Consider the following 18,206-nt stretch of genomic DNA (forward strand, 5'->3'; position numbering starts at 1 on the left):
AAGCCAAACTCGTTTAAAAAATTAAATCGAAACTTCGCTAAAGCCACCAACGGCGTTGTGTTCAAAGAAGATAATTACGTTGAATAATTTTAATTTTACACGAATTGTATTATTCTTAATTAGTGCAGAAAATATTTTACGCACATTTATTTCAGATTTTCTTTGTTTTGTGACATAAATAAAACAGGCGTTGTAATATAGTTTATGTACTATAGGCATATAGCAATATTTTGTTTCTTGTTTTTTTTTATTATCTTCTTTTTATCATTTTGTTTTCAATCGCTTCTAGTACGTATACAAATACGTATATAATCCAACACCATTTGGAAAATTGCTAATACGATTTTTGTTGAGTGACTCTCGTAAATTTATACCTTCGTTATTACGAAAAAGAACTGTGTACATTAACTTATCTTTGCTAAATAATGCAACCTAAGAACGTAATAAAACTGTGTAATTTAAACACAATAATGTGCAAAGCACTCCCGCTCGAAGGCAAAAAGAGACTACTTGGATGAGCTCTTTAAAAGGGGCTTATCACGATTGCTTATTGAGATAATGTTTAACCAAACACTTGAAAGCAAGAGGGCTTGCATTTTGTTTGTTCATGCAGAAATATGACAGATTACCTGTAACAAAGCATATTAACAAAGTATTAACTCAATATGCTTATTAATAATAAAAAGGTATTGTTTGTTTTGTGTTTATTGTGCTTACTTAACAAACACGCCGATAACTTTAATAGTTTTTACAATAAATTCGAATACAAAAATTTATGTATGTTAATCGTAAAATTGAAAGTTCCTTATTCAATGCTTTTAATGCTTTATAAAGCGTTAGTTATATCAACGGCATCATACAATCTATGCAAGCAAGAAACATATGTCTCAACGTAATTTACATTTTCCATTTATGATTATTAAAATCAATTTGATACTGTTAATAAAAGAATTTTATACGAAATGTATGGACAATGATATACCAATTAGAAACGGGTTTAATGGCAAGTTGTTACCTACAATGTAATTCAACAAAGCAAAAATATTAAAAATTTTAATTTTTTTATGTATTACTAATTAATCAACTGCCATCACGAGACCCTTATGGAATAAAATTATCTATAGAAATTAAAAATAAGTTAGGAAGTACTTCTAGGAAAAATAAAATAAACTTCAATGAACTGCAAAAAATATGAAATCATACCTCTTCTTCAACTACGTTCTTATAATATACAAAAATATAATGTTTCATTAAAAACAGCAATAAGTCGTATTTATGCCTTATAGACATTCTCTACCAGTCAATCTATAAGGATAAATACATACTCAAATATGAGGATATGATATAAATATACATATATAAAACACACATCCACATGTATACAATAAATCGCTGATAAACCTTCTTTGTACATATGTAAAATGTTTTGTTACATTAGCGCAATTCGGCAGCCGGCTTAATAGGTAATACAAAAAGTCATTTATAAATTTTAATTTGCTCTGTACTAATATCAATATTTATTAAAAAAATAAGACTACTGGCGATAACATTACGAAGCACGAAAAAATGTTTTTTTCATTGCGTTATTTAGATTACTGAACTGTGTATCTATCTAACAAAAGTTAAAAGTGTCAACCTGTTGACAGAATTTCGAATAAAATCGACATGGCTAAAACTTTGTTGTATTTTATATTAAATATTTCATATTACACCGTGAACGACTGCGATATTTAATCACGTACTTAATCCAACTGTAGATGTGTTTATACAGGGTGCGAAACCTTCGGCATTATTTCTGAAAAATATAATTAAAATGTGGCACTAAATTAAAATTTCCCTTCATTCCTAACATTATCGTATTTGACGTGCCTGTGAAAGAGTATTAAGTTAATATTTGGCATTTTTATATAATGAGAAATTCTCTGTAATACGATTTATATAAAAGAAAATTAAAATTTAAGATTACGTAAACTCTTAAAACATTCTTAATACTTTTTTATCATGGTTCAGGGTTAATAATCGTATTATGTCTAAACCTTTCTACAGTGGCTTGAAGCATTGAAATTAAAGAGACCTGTTAAAAATAAAAAATAAATTTCAACACCATTTATACATGTGACAAAATAAAAACTAACGTAACGAGGCTCCATCTTTATCCAGACGTGCCATCTCATGACGTCAAGCGCAGATACCATACGTAGCATAAGATTTTCTATATTTCAAAAGCTTCGTACTATAAATAGAATTGCGCACAATACAATAACTTTGAAAAAAATAGGCTATTAAAAAGACAGGCTGAAAAAGAGATTATTATTTTAGGTTAACAATTCTATCTGAATTTTATTTTAACATAAATGCCTGAAAATAATCACACTGCTTTAGCATTAATTTTTGTTCTTTGTTTACTTTGTGTACGTTGATGGTTTTTTTCAATGGTGCGCTGTCATCAGTATATGTCAAAGTCCAGAGAACATTTTCACATCTCCGCAGTAATGCTAGCGGCGAACGCCCAGCAGCGTAGTGGCGAATCAACATAAATTGGAAATTTTATAGGAGAAAACAGATCTGTTTGTTAAAATTTAGGTTTAATATTAAGTTTTCTACACGATGTCACACAACTACACAAGTAATATGAATTGAAGTCTTTTATAGTTACTTTATTAATTAATATATTTAACCTAGTTATCTCTTAATCATATTTAATTGATACATTTTGTATGTTGCCAGTCAACCTTGTTATAGTCCTCGGAAGACTCTGTATGGAATTTGTTTCCAATGGGTCTTATAGGAAGTCTATAGTAGAGGCCTATGTCCTGCAGTAGAATGGCAAAAATAATGATGAAGTCATTCAATCACTCACCTATAATTGCTTTGTTATATTATAATCTTTATTAATTTAGATTTATTTTGTTAGAGAATTGATATAAACAAGCGCTAGCGCTATAAACAAATAAAAATAAAATTATGAAATAATTGTACGTATTAATAATATAAGCGTAACACATACAATTCGCAAATAAAGTTCCTTCTGTTTGTTTCATATATATTTCCAATAACAGAAATATTAATAATCAAAAGGAGGAAATTTTATTATTGACGATAAAAACCTTCATTAAATTAAGGACGGCAGACACAGTTTAATTAAGAATCGATAAAACCGATTGCGATGACTTTTCTGTGTGCCATTTAAGCGGCTTGCCTCTCATTGAATTACTTTTCATTCGTCATAACTTGTTTAGCTTTTGATTTATATATCTCATATCCACCAGTCAGTTTTGAACGCGTCGAATTTTAACTTTTAACCTTAGTCGTTATAGTATCAAGCACTAATAAATGGCTTCACGCATTTAATAGTTCACTTAACAAAACAAAATCTTAGTAGTGTATAGATATCGTTATCAAGAAATCGGCGCAATCGGCATAAAAGACCAAAAACTTTACGTTTTTGGTTATAGTATAATTATAGGTAATAGTAAATATTTAATACAATTGTTTTATTTATTAGTGATAAGTGATAATAGTGTTAACTGATCTAAACAAACCGAAACCATGTGGTACGAGGTCTATCGAGTAATACGTCGTACGTACATGAGGAGAGAAGACATCCTCCTCGTCCGGTCTGGTCAAGTGCTGGACGCAGCCGGATCTGCCAGGTGACTGGCGGAGGTCTTCTTCCCGGATGATAACCCCGGGAAGGACAATGCGAACCACAGAACTGTAAGAGCAAAATCCGACGAAGTCAATGCGGGGGGCCAAGACGAAACAGGCGATGGCGAGCTTCAATGCCAAGAAGGCACCTGGTGCTGATGGACTCACCGCAGACATCTGCCGTGCGGCGGTTGTGGACCCCGCTCTAGTGCTCGCGCTCTCCAACCGGTGTCTCGCTCTCTTCCACTTCCCCACGAGGTGGAAGGAGGCAGTGGTTGTGGCGTTGAGGAAGCCGGATAAGGAAGACTACGCGCACACGAAGTCCTACAGGCCCATCGGACTCTTGCCCGTTTTGAGCAAGGACCTGGAAAAAATTATGGTTCGTAGGATCCGGTGGTACACTGCGCCTTAAATCAGTCGCCACCAATACGGCTTTATGCCGCAGAGGTGTACTGAGGACTCCCTGTATGTCATGGTTCAGCATCTGCGAACTTGGTTAAAGGAGAAGAAGATCGCAGTGCTGGTATCATTGGACATAGAGGGAGCCTACGATAACGCCTTGTGGCCTGCTATAAGGTACAGACTGGCAAAGATTCGCGGGGCAGCGACATCGACAGCTACTTTAGCGATCGCAAGGTGTCCGTACGGTACGCGGGGGCAGAGTAGGCCAGAGAGAATACCATGGGGTGCGTACAGGGATTCGTAGGCGGCCCAACGTTCTGAATCCTCCTCATCAACCCCCTCCTGGAGGAGGTGGCAAAAACCGGGACACACTGCCAGGCGTTCGCAGATGACATCGTGCTGGTCTTCTCAGAAGAAGGCCCAGGACATCTCGAGTCGGGCCAATGCGGTTCTCGTCCATGTTAATGAATGGGGAGTCAAAAATAAGCTGAGGTTTGCACCACACAAAACAAAGGTGATGATGCTAATCAGTAAGCTGAAGTTTGACTACCCATTACTGAACATGGGAGGTGAGCTGCTAGGCTGGACTCGGAAGGTCCGGATACTAGGCCTCACAGTTGACGATAGGCTCACGTTCAACACTCATGTGAAGAACGTAAGCAAGATGACACAGGGCCTATATCGTCAACTGTGCAGGGCTGCTAAAGTATCTTAGGGCCTGAACTCGGAGGTCCTCAGAGCGATGTTCGAGCTACTCATTTTGTGTGCGGCGAGTGTATGGGCGGCGGCGGCTAGGAAGCTGCTGGTACGCAGGCAGTTGGACGCGGTCCAGAGGAGCTTCGCACCGAAGATCGCGAGGACCCATAGGACCGCGTCCCTGAACTCAGCCCTTATCCTTGCCGGGCTGCTTCCTCTGGACCTTAGGGTCCAAGAAGCAGCCCATTTATTTGAAATAAAACGGGGTTACTTTCGGCAAGTGGTAGAGGACTGGGACCTGGAGTTGCTGGTCAGCTATCTGAGACTTCCAAACCCGTCTGGTCAGTTTGGTGTGAAATTCTCCTGCCTGGAAGTGGGTGAGGAGGCTGCTCAACTTGCCACCACGGCAGCCGATCTGGTTATTTATACCGACGGCAGCCGCATTAAGGATAAGGTGGGTGCAGCGTTCTGCGTTATACGAGACGCCGCACAGATTTACAGTAAGAAGCTCAAGTTGGGTAGCTTTTGCACGTTATACCAGGCAGAGCTGCTGACTTTAACGGAAGCAACAAGGTACGCGGCCAGCGGGTTGACGCAATCATGCGCGATACTGATCGACTCGCGGTCCGCCCTCCAGACAGCCGCAAGATCGAACATCCTCCATCCCTTAGCGGTAAGAGTAAAAGAGAATTGTATGAAAACAAGAGAGAATGGCAAGAGCGTTAGTTTCTATTGGGTGAAAGCGCACGCGAGGACGGAGGGAACTGAGAGGGCGGACCAATTAGCCAAGGACGCGGCCCTAAAGAGTAAAAGATGACCAGAATATGAGGAATGCCCTATCTCATTCGTCAAGCGACAGCTTAGGCAGGGAACGCTTAACGAATGGAATATCAGGTACATGAATGGAACGACGGCATCGACAACGCGGAGGTTCTTCCCGGACGCCATCGCGGCCTACGGCACGCTCCGTAGCATGGAGGTGGGTCTTGGTCTTGGTCCAGCTCTTCACGGGGCACGGGGGGTTCTCTGAGTATTTTCATAACTTTAAGCTCAGGGAGGACCCCTCGTGCTTCTGTGAACCGGGCGTGTAAATACCGGCTAGGCAAAAAGATATAGGAGGCAACACTTGCCTCCATTATAATGGAAAAGGATGAGAGAGAATGCGTCCTCAAATTCTTTAGGAAAGTTGCACAAAACGCAATTGACAGGAACAAAACATAGGTGGCTAAAACAATGTAAAGTTATTAAAATAGATTCATTGATATTAAAAAAAAAAATGTAAAATAAATCCGTGATAAAATAGATGTACACGAGAAAATAAATAAACCAATTAAAACTGTGATACTGTAATAGAAATAAATAACTGAAGTGTTTGAGGATGTACGAGAGGAATGGAATGATTGAGAAAGGAAGATGGAATTATAGAATGATAGAAGGAGGAAAAAAAGATGTTTTGACCTATGGAAGACGAGAACGAAAATAAAAATTTCCGTAAAAAAATTAATAAGATATACAAAACCCTGTTCCCAATTAAATAGGGGTGGAAGAGTAAAAAAAAATAAACCGAAGATCGAATCAAAAATCAGATTCAGAACAGAGCCGGATTGAGCAGAGAATGTAAAAATGTGTTTAATTTCCCCCGACTTTCAACTTTGTTTTTGAAGTGAAAACATCACTTTGAAATATTTTTAAAAAAGCAAGAAAAACCAAAAGGCAAGGCAGAAAAATCGTGACGTAAACAATAATAAATTTAAACATTCAAAAACTTGTAAGTTATTACCCACTAGATGTTATAATGCCGATATTTGTTAAATAAACAAAAAAAAATGGCAAAAAGTATAAGAAAACTATAAATCCTAACTTTACAAAACTTTCTTATGTTCAGCTGCACATGCTGTACAAATTTTATTTAATTTTTTCGTTGAATTAACGTCCATTGGTGTAGTGTACATGGTACTTAAGAAATAAAAGAAAGATTCGACAAAATCCGACGTTTGCGATTGACTTCTTCTTTAAAAGGTATTAAATCAAAGAAAGCAAAGCTAAACCTGGCTTTGAGAAGCAAAGTGGACTCTTAACGTGTGCTTGCCGACCACTATTTTTATAAAACTTAATGAAACTTTCACCACGGACTTCCATATATACGAAATTAGAAATAAGACAGAAAACCATTTAATACTTTCGAAAATTCTGGAATCGTTATTCAGTTAATATATTAATAATTGCAATAATAATCAAACAAATATAAATTTAATCTGCGATAAATTAAAAATACTACGCAATTCAGTTGCAAGTATCTCCAAACCAGAAGAATTATTTTCTGTGTACGATTGCTTTGATTGTACGATATGTAACATAAAATAGTTAAATATATCAATAGCAGCAACAAAAGGAAAACGTATGTAAAAATATATTATTAATAAACCGGCTTATTACATATTGGAAGAATTTGTATTACTCACTACACTACATCAAACTATAAATAAAGTATGCTTAAAAAACTAAACCAGGTGTACGACTTTTTAGAAGTACATGCAGAATGCAGAAAATATTAAAAGAAGAAGTAAATTTTGGACCGGCAAAATTGTTGCGCTTTCAAACATCTGATGCGATAGTAAGAAACAAAATTTTCAACAAACATTTCCAAATTTTCTCGTGTTAAACTGTTTCTTTTCCGTACGGCCTCTTGATGTTGAGACAATTATAAAAACTAAAGTAAAAGAGTTTTCAAAGAGGACTCTTGAGTTTAACTTTCTGAGCAAACAAGGCTTGTATTGTTCGCATTCCTATTGTTAGTTGACGCTGCCCGTTGTTTTCGTTCTGAATGTAAGTTTAAACAACTGTAATTATTTCCTCTTCTATCAAATTTATCATCTCCTAAAGTCCTTTTTAACTTTATGCCTTTGAACCTTTCTTCATAATTCGATTAATCCTAAATAAAAAAAAGTTATCAGACCAAAATATATAATTTTGTAATTATTTTAGTACTTTATGCAATTCGTCAATATTTTGTGTCTATTATATGTGTTATGTTACTTAAAAATTGTTAACAATATATTATGCGTTACCTTTCAGAACATAATATAGAAAATAAATACACTATATTAATAGTTGCGCCTAACATAACTAGCTGCGCCTGTATTAAGTACCAATTAAAGTTGATAGTAATTTCTTTATCCTCTTCATTTTACCTATTGCAATATCCTACATATGAAACAATGTTACGGTGTAAGTCACTTAGTGTTTGAAATGTAATATATTTCGTTTTCTTCTTCTTTTCAGCTGATAATTGTTACACCGATCCTAGCAAACTACCGCGACTTGAGCTATATTATCGGTCCACTTAGTGAGAAGCCTAACCACGCTGTATCTATCGGTTGCACAAGCGATGTGTCCCGCCCGCTGCCACTTCAGATTCTCGATTTAGGTTGGTGACTTTCCGTCATCTGCGGATTTCATCTTTTTGAATTCAACCGCGTAGCGAAACCCCGAACAAAACTCTGCGTATTGTTCTCTGGGTGACCTCCCGCCTCAGATCCGTAAGTTATCACCGACAACACACCTAGTGTGTGAAATGTGACATCGGAGTTACATTATTTACTCTCCATTTGAGATTTTTTAGAACTCTGTCTGAAAAAGAAATACAGCCAAACTTACAAATATTTACATAAGACTTTTACCGAAATAAAATCATCACAAACAAATAACAAACTACGTATATAATATAATGGAAATTTTAAGTTTTATCCAGCAATAAACTAAGATTCTATTGTACTTCTTACTTACACAAGTAAAAACTATCTCTTAGCCGTGATACTTGGAACTTGATTTGTTACACGAACGACTTTTTCTTTTATTGTGTTTGTTCTAAGCTTTGACTTGAGACTGTTTTCCTTATAAGAGATCAAACTCGGTATTCACTTACAGGAGCGTTTAATTTAAGTAAGAAGCTAATTAGATAGTGCACTAAATTTTTTAATTACTTGGCGTTAAACCAATCATCCATGTAATTTATAAATTTAAAAAGTACATTGTTTTTATTCATCTGTCAATAAAACCAAATAAGAACCATTTCGATTATTTTTGTTTAAAGAAACAGAGATTTAAAAATGTTTCATTTTCGGTGCAAAATCTATTTAAGACTGACAAGTTTCGCGTGGAGTTTAACCAAAAATATATTTAGTTTATGTAGTTTAGGTATTCATGTAGGAAAAAGCGGTTATTTTAATATAACAAACAGACACTCCGATTTTATTTACTTGTATAGATTTAATACCAAGAAGTAAATCATTAATTGTTAATGAAGGTAATACTTCTAACGTTTATTTTATTTAAATTTTTAAAAACTCATGAAAGATTAAAAATTAGACAACATTCCGACATATGCTTTTACTGATTAGAGTGATAATATTTTTGCAGCCAGATTACGTCCTTGTAGATAATATCATATGACCCAGGACATCAGAAAGTAAAACAATTCTTTATCATTTCTCTGAATGACAGACAAAGCATTCCGCCCTAGGTGTGTTATCTTACATAAATAATTCACGACTCACGTTTCATATTCAACACTCGTCTGTATCGCAACTGTCTGTGTCCTAATGAACTCATTGCTATTTGCATATATGTGGAGTAAATCTGATCAGCGCAAATGTGTAATATGTAAACATGGAGAAGTCGCTTCATATTTTTAACATTTTAAAACACAACTACACCTTTTATATAAAGAGTGATAATAAGTGTAACAACTTTATAGGAGCGAATGTATAGCTCATTAGTCAGCAAAAAGCTTTAAAGCATTTACATCTATATGAAATTAATTATTTTGAAATTATTATTTATTTTTTCTGTTCATACATACCACTTCTGACCTTCTAGCAGTACTAAGTCTACAGGAAAAGAAAGTGAATAATTTTAATATGTAGTAGTAAACTTCTTGAAATGTTTTTTTTTACTTTCTTGTCATTATTTTATTTATAATTTCGAAAACCACTGAGTTACGAGTATGTGTAGACCATACATTAATGTAAAGTAAATTAATTATATATTTACTCTTTTAAAACTTTCACATCTAAAGCTAATCAAAATTATATAAGCATGATTACTACTTATTAAAGAAATATAACTGTATTTTCATAATTTCCAAATAACAAAGTCTTCATCAATGTCGTTTTAGTCGCAGGACATCCACTGCTCAACCCAGGCCTCGCCTATAGATTACCATTAGGACCAGTTGGAAAAAGCCTACATCCAACGGCTTCTAATGATTTAAACGAGGTCATTTCTCACCCTTGTAAAATGGACGTAATACACTCCGTTGCCAGCCGTTTTGCGCGCTATGTCACCTGTCAACCAAAAGAAAAAGATAATAATAGAATAGTTTAATTTATTTTTTTAATATTTAACGGAGGAATTAGTTTAAGAAAAGATAAGAAAAACTTTGCTTAGTAATCATTGTGACACGCAGGAACAAGAGCAAAAAAAAGGAAATATTAACTGTTATATAATAACAGAGGCACGAACGCCGATTTCTATTCTGTATAGGTTCAATGAAAACTGTATGTCTGTCTACCATTTCGACTTGCCAATCCGCTGGGTTATATTATTATATTTACTTTTGTTTGTATACAGATCTCCTGACGCCTAATTTGATCTCCTAAAGAAAGATCGTAAGATCATATTAATTTTAGTGTACACTATCCCTACACTAAAATACTAGAAGCTTCTGTACTTGTATGTACTTTAGTGTGTTTAAAGTATTAAAATATAGATATTTGAATGAAATTATATTGTTACTTAATTCTTAGATTGAGAGTTGTGAATTGATCGTGAATGATTTTATTTCATATTATTTGCAATTAAAGTTGCAATCTATGTGCAGTAACGACTATAATAGAATGTGTTTTGACGAGCATTTCTTTTATTATCGGATGTAAAAAAAGCTGAGAATAAACTGCCTGGTGATAATCAAATCAGTTTTCTCTTTACAAATTACGTTGCAGCTGTGAAAATGCGAAACACATTTCAAAAACCAAAGCTTTGCTGTGTTATGTAATTGCTCCGCGATGTTTTTCCTGGCAATGTTCTTGAAGTAATAGGAATCCGAGAATAATGAACAACGGTAAAAATTTCTAGTTAGTAAAACGAATCTTAAATAGATGTTATATAGTACCCGTCATTTAACATAGCACATCGGAACTTATATAACGTATAGTAAAAAAGTAGTATAAATTTATTTAGAATAGATAAAACAATTTTTTTCCGATGTGCTAAATCAAATGCCGGGTACTTTACAAAGTTAAAAATATTTAAAACCTGATTTTTTTATTATCCTTGTCTAATACATGAATGAACTGTTTATTTTAACTGATACATAAATTTTATAACTGTAAAAATAAGGTTAAATCTTATTATAATGTATTTTATTACCTTAATTTGTTTTGAGAATTGATTACGCCTTATTCGATAAGTAGCAATTAATTACATTGTTACCTGTAGTAGGTACAAGAACAAGAAAGGAAAGAAACGAGGATAATATTTCAAAGTAACGAAGCAAATAAGAGACCATAGAATATTAAATCAAGCGAAATACATTAACTTAATTACTTGTTGCCATAGTACACATATATATTTTAACAGGAAATATAATGCAAGAGATAATTATAAGAGATATGGGAAGAAAAAGGCTTAGACGAACATAAAACATATAAGAAAAGTATTTTCTTTAACTTTTTTCCGTATAGTCTCGATGGAACTTGATTTTTAAATTAGATGAGGGCAACAATTGAAAGAATGGTATACAATTTTTCTAACTAATAATTTTGATTTATATATTTACAATTTTGATTACTTAAACTATATACGCTATACTAAAAAACATAAGATAGAATGAATTGATAGTGGGGGGTGGAAGCACATCACTCTTGTAACCGAGGGCCGTTGGGGCAAAAATTTTCCCGAGCGTTAGCCACGAGCCGGTGGAAGGGGCGTGAATAGGGGGAAATAGGCTTTGACTATTTCCTCGTAGCAGGGGGTGCCACGACAGCATTGTCAAAGAAGTCGGAGAAAGTTGCTGCGGGCAGCGCAACGTCATGGCGATCTTTGGGCCTATCGGACCTAATAGAATTTAATAAAGGAGGTCTTTTTCTAGCATCAGACGTATTTCGACTGAAATGATAATAATGACTTCTGCAAGGAAAATTCAGATGTCGTATACGTGAAAAATTTTAACAAAAAATATTTTCAATTAACAAAACGCCGTCTTTGCAAATCAGTCCTATTTAATATTACTCTATTAACGACTGTCTAATAATTGTAAACCAACCTACTCAATTCAATCGCGTCACTATCGTTAGCTTCCATGTGTAATTAAGTATAAACGGAGTTGAAACTCCCTCGCTATTTAAAGTGGAAAATATCTTCATTATATATATTCATTCGAAATGCTTGTAAAATATTTGCATATGCATGTACAGCTGGTTTTTATTTAGTCCTGTTTACTTAATTTGTTATTTACAGATTTACATAAGACCGGATTATGTAGCCGAGTTCTTAGGTTGCTTGAGTAGACGCTTTATAGAGTGATTTGGTGAAAGGGCTCCCAAAAGGGCACCTTGGCGTGGGCTCAATATGCCTTCAGCATTCTGATTCAAGGGTGCTTCAGAATCCCAAACCTCGGCTCGATCGGTGTGTACAATTAGACTATAAGACGAAAGTGTTACTTGATTGCTTATATATGAAAGGCAAAGAACTTACATTGCACAACATTTATTTATTTAGAAATAGTTACCAGAAATACATGCGCTAAATTTATTCGTTATAAATGATTAAAATTTCTTACACATGATCTGTATCAAACAAATATGTCAATTCTTCTTTTCAGAACCCGTACAGCATTGTACTAAAAATATCGAGTCATCACGAATCATCGATTATCATTCCTGAATTCGTTTCTTATATTATAAAGTTGCATGTACATTATCATCGCTCGCTTCTAGTAAGGATCATAAAGAGTATAACATTTTCTTTTGAAATAAATATTAAATAAAAACCTAAAGTGTAAGTTACGGTATCTCAGCGGTAGGGGACTGACACTTGCAATCGTAAGTCGCGGGTTCGATTTCCAGGGTACTATCTAATATAATCAACACTTACTGCATTAATAATATAGGATTGCAACTGCTCACAAACAAGTTTCCGGAAGATGGGCAGTAGCGTCTTCTGCGTACCATATTACCACACTGCCGTCGCCAACTTGTCTGCCTAGTGTGGCGCTTATGGTATATCCCTCCACAGATATCTTTGGGGGAGACCTATCCCTTGCAGTGAGCGCGTATGAGATGAAACGACGATGACGAAAAAACCTAAAACATATGTAAGAATTTTGGTTGTGTATTATTTCATTTTTGATAGAGAAAATCGTTTGACTTAACATAATGTCGTTGTAAAAAATAACGTAACTTAATACAATTTATTTACTTTCATTAAGAATTAAACACTAGGATACAGGCCTTTAGCGTTCCGCAGCTTTTCTTACTATACGGTTTTATATTCCATGTTAGTTTCTGAACTTTCTTTATATATATAAGTCTAATAGATACATTAACTGATTGCTGTTACTTATACTACTATGACAATACAAGAAAATTTGTTTTAATTAATATAAAATTGAGGTAAGCAAACGGTTAAGTTGTTTTAAACTTAAGTAAAATGTTAACACAAAAATATTTTAATATATACTTCACACCGGCACATTGCAATACTGACTCTTTTGCATAGCAACTCCGTTTTCGCTAAAAAATGTGTGACCAGGCCACGGTTATTAACCCAGAAGAGAATCGACTTTGTTTTATGTGAAATAATCAGCATATTCTGCTTTAATCCTAGATTAAATTTGTTTTTGACCCTCGGAAAAGAATTTACACCAATTCGAACAGCACTCGAATGAAATTCTATGACCCGTCTATGAACCTTAATAAAGTTGATAATCGACAAATGTAAATAATTAAATATAGTAGCACTCGGTGATGAGTTGCATTTAATTTTATAATATAGACAGGGTTTCAATCTTTTTATGCAAAAATATTTAGTTTTTAATCTTCTAAAATCGCTAGATGCACTAGAGTACTGAATTTTACATGAAAATAATATCGTACATACACAAATAGGCCGACTAAACCGACTAAAACTTTATATTTATTGATGGCGCGCCCGCTAGCCTGCCCGAATCCGCTATAAATTTATACATATAAACTTTTATGAGTTTACGAAAAGTTTTCAAAAAAGATTTACTTTAAATAAGATGCATAGCCCCGAATAACAACGCACTACTCACTACAAAGTTCTAATGTTTCACCACAAACGTGTATTCAAAAGGTGAGGTGGTGAAAGCTTGTCTCCACACGGAGCATAGTTAACGTAGGTTTTTGATTTATTAGCGACAAACGGAAATGCGTGGGTGTACATCATTAATATGAAAACCATTTAAACTTACGTTGTCGTTTTAAAGCGAAAAGATAGCAAAACAAATAAATATTAAACACTGATTTAACTCATAAAAATAATAGTCATTTACGGTGACAACTACACCGTCTCTAGGCTGTAAATACGCTGCCACTATGTGGTAAATCGTAACTATTAATGTACAATTGCAATATGAATTAAAAATTTATTTGTAATTTTTAAAAATCGCTGTCGTGTAAGCAAGGAATTTTCAGATGCGATTAAAAAAAATGTTATTTGCGAGACGATTCCTTTATTTTTAACGAAATCCGTAGCGTAGTCGACATGTTTGAAGCGTGTATTGTCGTAACAATCAGTGTATTTTATGTACAACTCTATGAAATAATTGATACCCGTAAAGCGCGACCTACTATCGAAAGGAACAGGCTGCCAATTAATTATAATAATACATATTTTTTTATTTTATCACTCTAATAATTGTAAATGTATTGTGTTTCATTACGTTTAATATTAATAATTGCCAGTAAGTGGAGAAAAAATAAATACACAAAAAAGTTTGTGATGTGATGATTATTGTCAAAATATGCCGCCCTTTCAAAGAACAGAGAATTATTAAATACTACAATTATTTATTTACAAGTGATACAACATATCGAATGGCATAACATACGTACTTACCTAAAATCAAGTTATGCTTATTCCTGTTGCATACGTGTAATACACAAAATTTTTTGTGTAATTTTTTGCCCAAAATATATGTACGTCTGGACCCCGCGGAATCGCTTAGTTTGCCTGACCCTTCTACAATACAGTAACATGTAATATCTTTAAATTATCAAGTAGTTATATTGAGAAGTTCATTAAACTAAAATAAGTTTTTACTGTAATAGGATATTTTATAAGTAAAATATCCTATTACAGTGTGGAGGATTTTTAATTTAATAATAAAGCTTGGGAATGAATTACTGTACTGTATTTAGAATATCCTTTTTCAAACCGAAGCGCATTTGTAGCCCTTGGTAACTTTTAGTTGAAGGATGCAGTAATAAGGGCTCCTTTTCAGTAATTTTTTTCATGTAAATGATTCTGTGTAAATAATAATTTGAACCAACGAATATATTAAGACAAGGTAAAATTATAAACACGATTTTTATATTCATTGTAATTACGATAAAGAGTTACCAATGAATTATTGAAAGCCGCCTTACTTGGAAACAAATATTTTTGTTCGTCGTTGTTGTTTCAGTTGCCTGTAGCCGGTAACCGTTTCCAAAGTGAATAATTCATGATTCACAATTCTATAGCAAACCTTTGCCTCTGCCTTTGTGGCAACAATTAAATAATTGTGTAATATACTCATTAAAATAAATTCGTTACCATTGGTATTATCAATGGTAGCATTTACAAAGAGGCTGCGAGATATATTAAATTTAAATCATAGAATTTGCTTTGCGCATTCCGTGCCACCCAAAGCTTCGACATTTAATTTCCTATGCAGAACTGTACTATACATCGAGATAAATTATGTTTATAATCGCAACTAATACATAATAAGATTACTCAGGATGGGCAGATAACCTTGTTAAGGTAGTCAGAAGACGCTGGATGCAGTCCCATTCTCTCGGTTCCTATTGGAAGTCTACACAGGAGTCTATATCCATTGGTGGACGTTCTGCGGCTGAAATTATGGTGATAAATTTTGTAATTGTCGTAACCTTTTGTAACCCTTCCAAATGAAAGCCCGTTTATGGCAGATATAGACACTACGGTATAAAATTGGGTTAAATAAAATCGACCTGTAATTTCCCACAGACATTATATGTTGTTACATTACGTTGTTATTTACTTAACTAATACTCATATTCATATTAATAAAATAAAATTATTAGGAATAAAAGAAATAATATTGCGCCGGGTAGGCGCCTGGTCGCAAATGAACGTCAATATTACCAAAATGCTTTTGTTTATCTCGTCATAGAATAAAGCGAACGTGACAGCGCAACGATATAAGTTTGATAACAAAAAAACTCCTTACATCATGTAAACAGATTCTTGGCCTAAATCTGTATAACTTTCATTAGACAACATCAAGAACTTTGTCAAGCAGAATACTTACTTTGTTTTGTGATATTTCTTCCCGCATGTCCTTCGTCAAACTTACCTAACTACTACCTCCCTATCCCTTTATAATAAACAATTATATAACTTTAAAATTACAATAAATATGTTACTATATTAAAACAAGCATAAACAATAAATACATATTCATAAAGACTAACTTAAAACGCATAACATGTATTAAAAACATGAATAACATGTTTGTTCTAAAAAGTTAAAAAGAATGGATATTAAAATTGATATTTTCCTCTTACAAACAAAAATCACGCTTGCTGCTAGATTGTTTTCACGAGAATACTATTTGCTTTAAACAAATAGCAAGTGAACCTTTTCTTTGGAAAAATGTCCATAATAAACCGAGCAAATTTATTGACTAAAAACGGTGTGAAAAATTTTTTTTTACTAAATTCTTCAATATTATTTCAACTATACAATCAATAATACCAGTTTATAGAGTAATATGCATGGGATATCCACAAATCATTCTTTTATAAGGTATGTTTCATAGTAGTCATCATGGGTGCCAGAAATAGAATAAGTGAAATACGAGATATTTCTGTAAATTTACATATCGTGTACTTAAAATAACAGAATGATTCCTTTATCACCGCCTGATTAATACACAAAGTAGCCATGAGTATAAACGGTTGTTAAATAACATTTGCGCCATATAAAAACGTTATATACATCTGCGATAAAAGAAAATGCATTTAAACAACAACCGTTAAAGATTTAAAATTAAGTATGCCATGATGCTCTAGTTTGTTAAACACATTCATATGTTATTCTGTTTAATATCAATCAAAACTATGAACAGTCAAGTTAAATGATCAAAACAAGCACATAAGTTACAAAAAAATCTTTTTGCCGAACGTAAGCAAGCATTTGTGGCATGTATTTATGCGCACAAAAAAATCAGAATTCAAATCGAAAATATTTTATACTGTCTATTTTCATTCCCTACTCCATTTTCATAATCGATTTCATCTATAGTGTATATGAATAATTCATATTGAGATCGTCTCATATTTTAGCGAAGACGATTTTTCTTAGATTAAAAAAATATTGCGGCACAAGCGGACCGATGAATATCATAAATATCTTTTGAATATAAATAATAACTAAAATTTAATAATTATTGAATGAAGTTTTTAAATATTCATATACGTTATTCTAAAAAGGTTTTATTAAGTAAACACTATATATATTTTATTAGCGATTAATCAAAGTTTTGTCTTGATCAACTTACTTCTTCTTATGTTATGAACTCAATGTAATAAAAACACTCTTTATATGGTTTATCATACTGATCGGTAAAGTAAGATCTCCTAAAATCTCATTCACATTCTTATTTGTAATCAACAAAATTGTATTGTCTGTTTATTGTATTGTTTATTATATAAACACATATTTGTATATAAGTAGACGAACGAAAGTAACAAAAATTGCCTGGCAAATTGACAAGTCGAAATGACATTGGGTAGGCCTACATAGCTAGTAGAACCGATGGTTACTAGAAATTTAAGATAATATAGTGTATACCATGTCCGTGGTCGCCTGTCTAGGCGAATACAATGAAAATTTCGCCACAACAAAGTTCACTGAAGATCTTGTTACGGTCGTCTAAAGACGCTTGACGCAGGATGGAGAAAGACCTATTGAAAATATACAGGAGGGCCTGTGACTCGTAGTGGACGTCCCATGGCTGAAATGATGATGATAGATAACATTTACTTATCTGGAAGATAAACCAAAGAAATTTTAAATTATAGTAACCGCATTTACTATAACACATGTATTAATTGTATTGGTCACCATTGATCATTCTTCAACTCATGCAATAAATATAACGATATTTTCGAGGTTAGTAATATGATAAG

General features: G+C 33.6%; 1 protein-coding gene across 1 annotated transcript; it reads left to right on the forward strand.

Moving 5' to 3' along the window:
• The first annotated feature begins 4,792 nt into the window (after positions 1-4,792).
• On the forward strand, positions 4,793-5,563 carry LOC137926691 (uncharacterized). The gene has a single exon (XM_068770369.1). The coding sequence runs from the start codon at positions 4,793-4,795 to the stop codon at positions 5,561-5,563; it is 771 nt and encodes a 256-aa protein (XP_068626470.1).
• The last annotated feature ends 12,643 nt before the right edge of the window (positions 5,564-18,206 follow it).

Source organism: Battus philenor, unplaced genomic scaffold, assembly GCF_028537555.1.
Source record: "Battus philenor isolate CCGP_79_NKW_IND1 unplaced genomic scaffold, ilBatPhil1.0.hap1 SCAF_3, whole genome shotgun sequence".
NCBI classification, from domain to species: domain Eukaryota; kingdom Metazoa; phylum Arthropoda; class Insecta; order Lepidoptera; family Papilionidae; genus Battus; species Battus philenor.

Coding starts and splice junctions, on each gene's coding strand:
- LOC137926691 (XM_068770369.1), top strand. CDS start 4,793: ATGTTCGAGCTACTCATTTTGTGTGCGGCGAGTGTATGGGCGGCGGCG.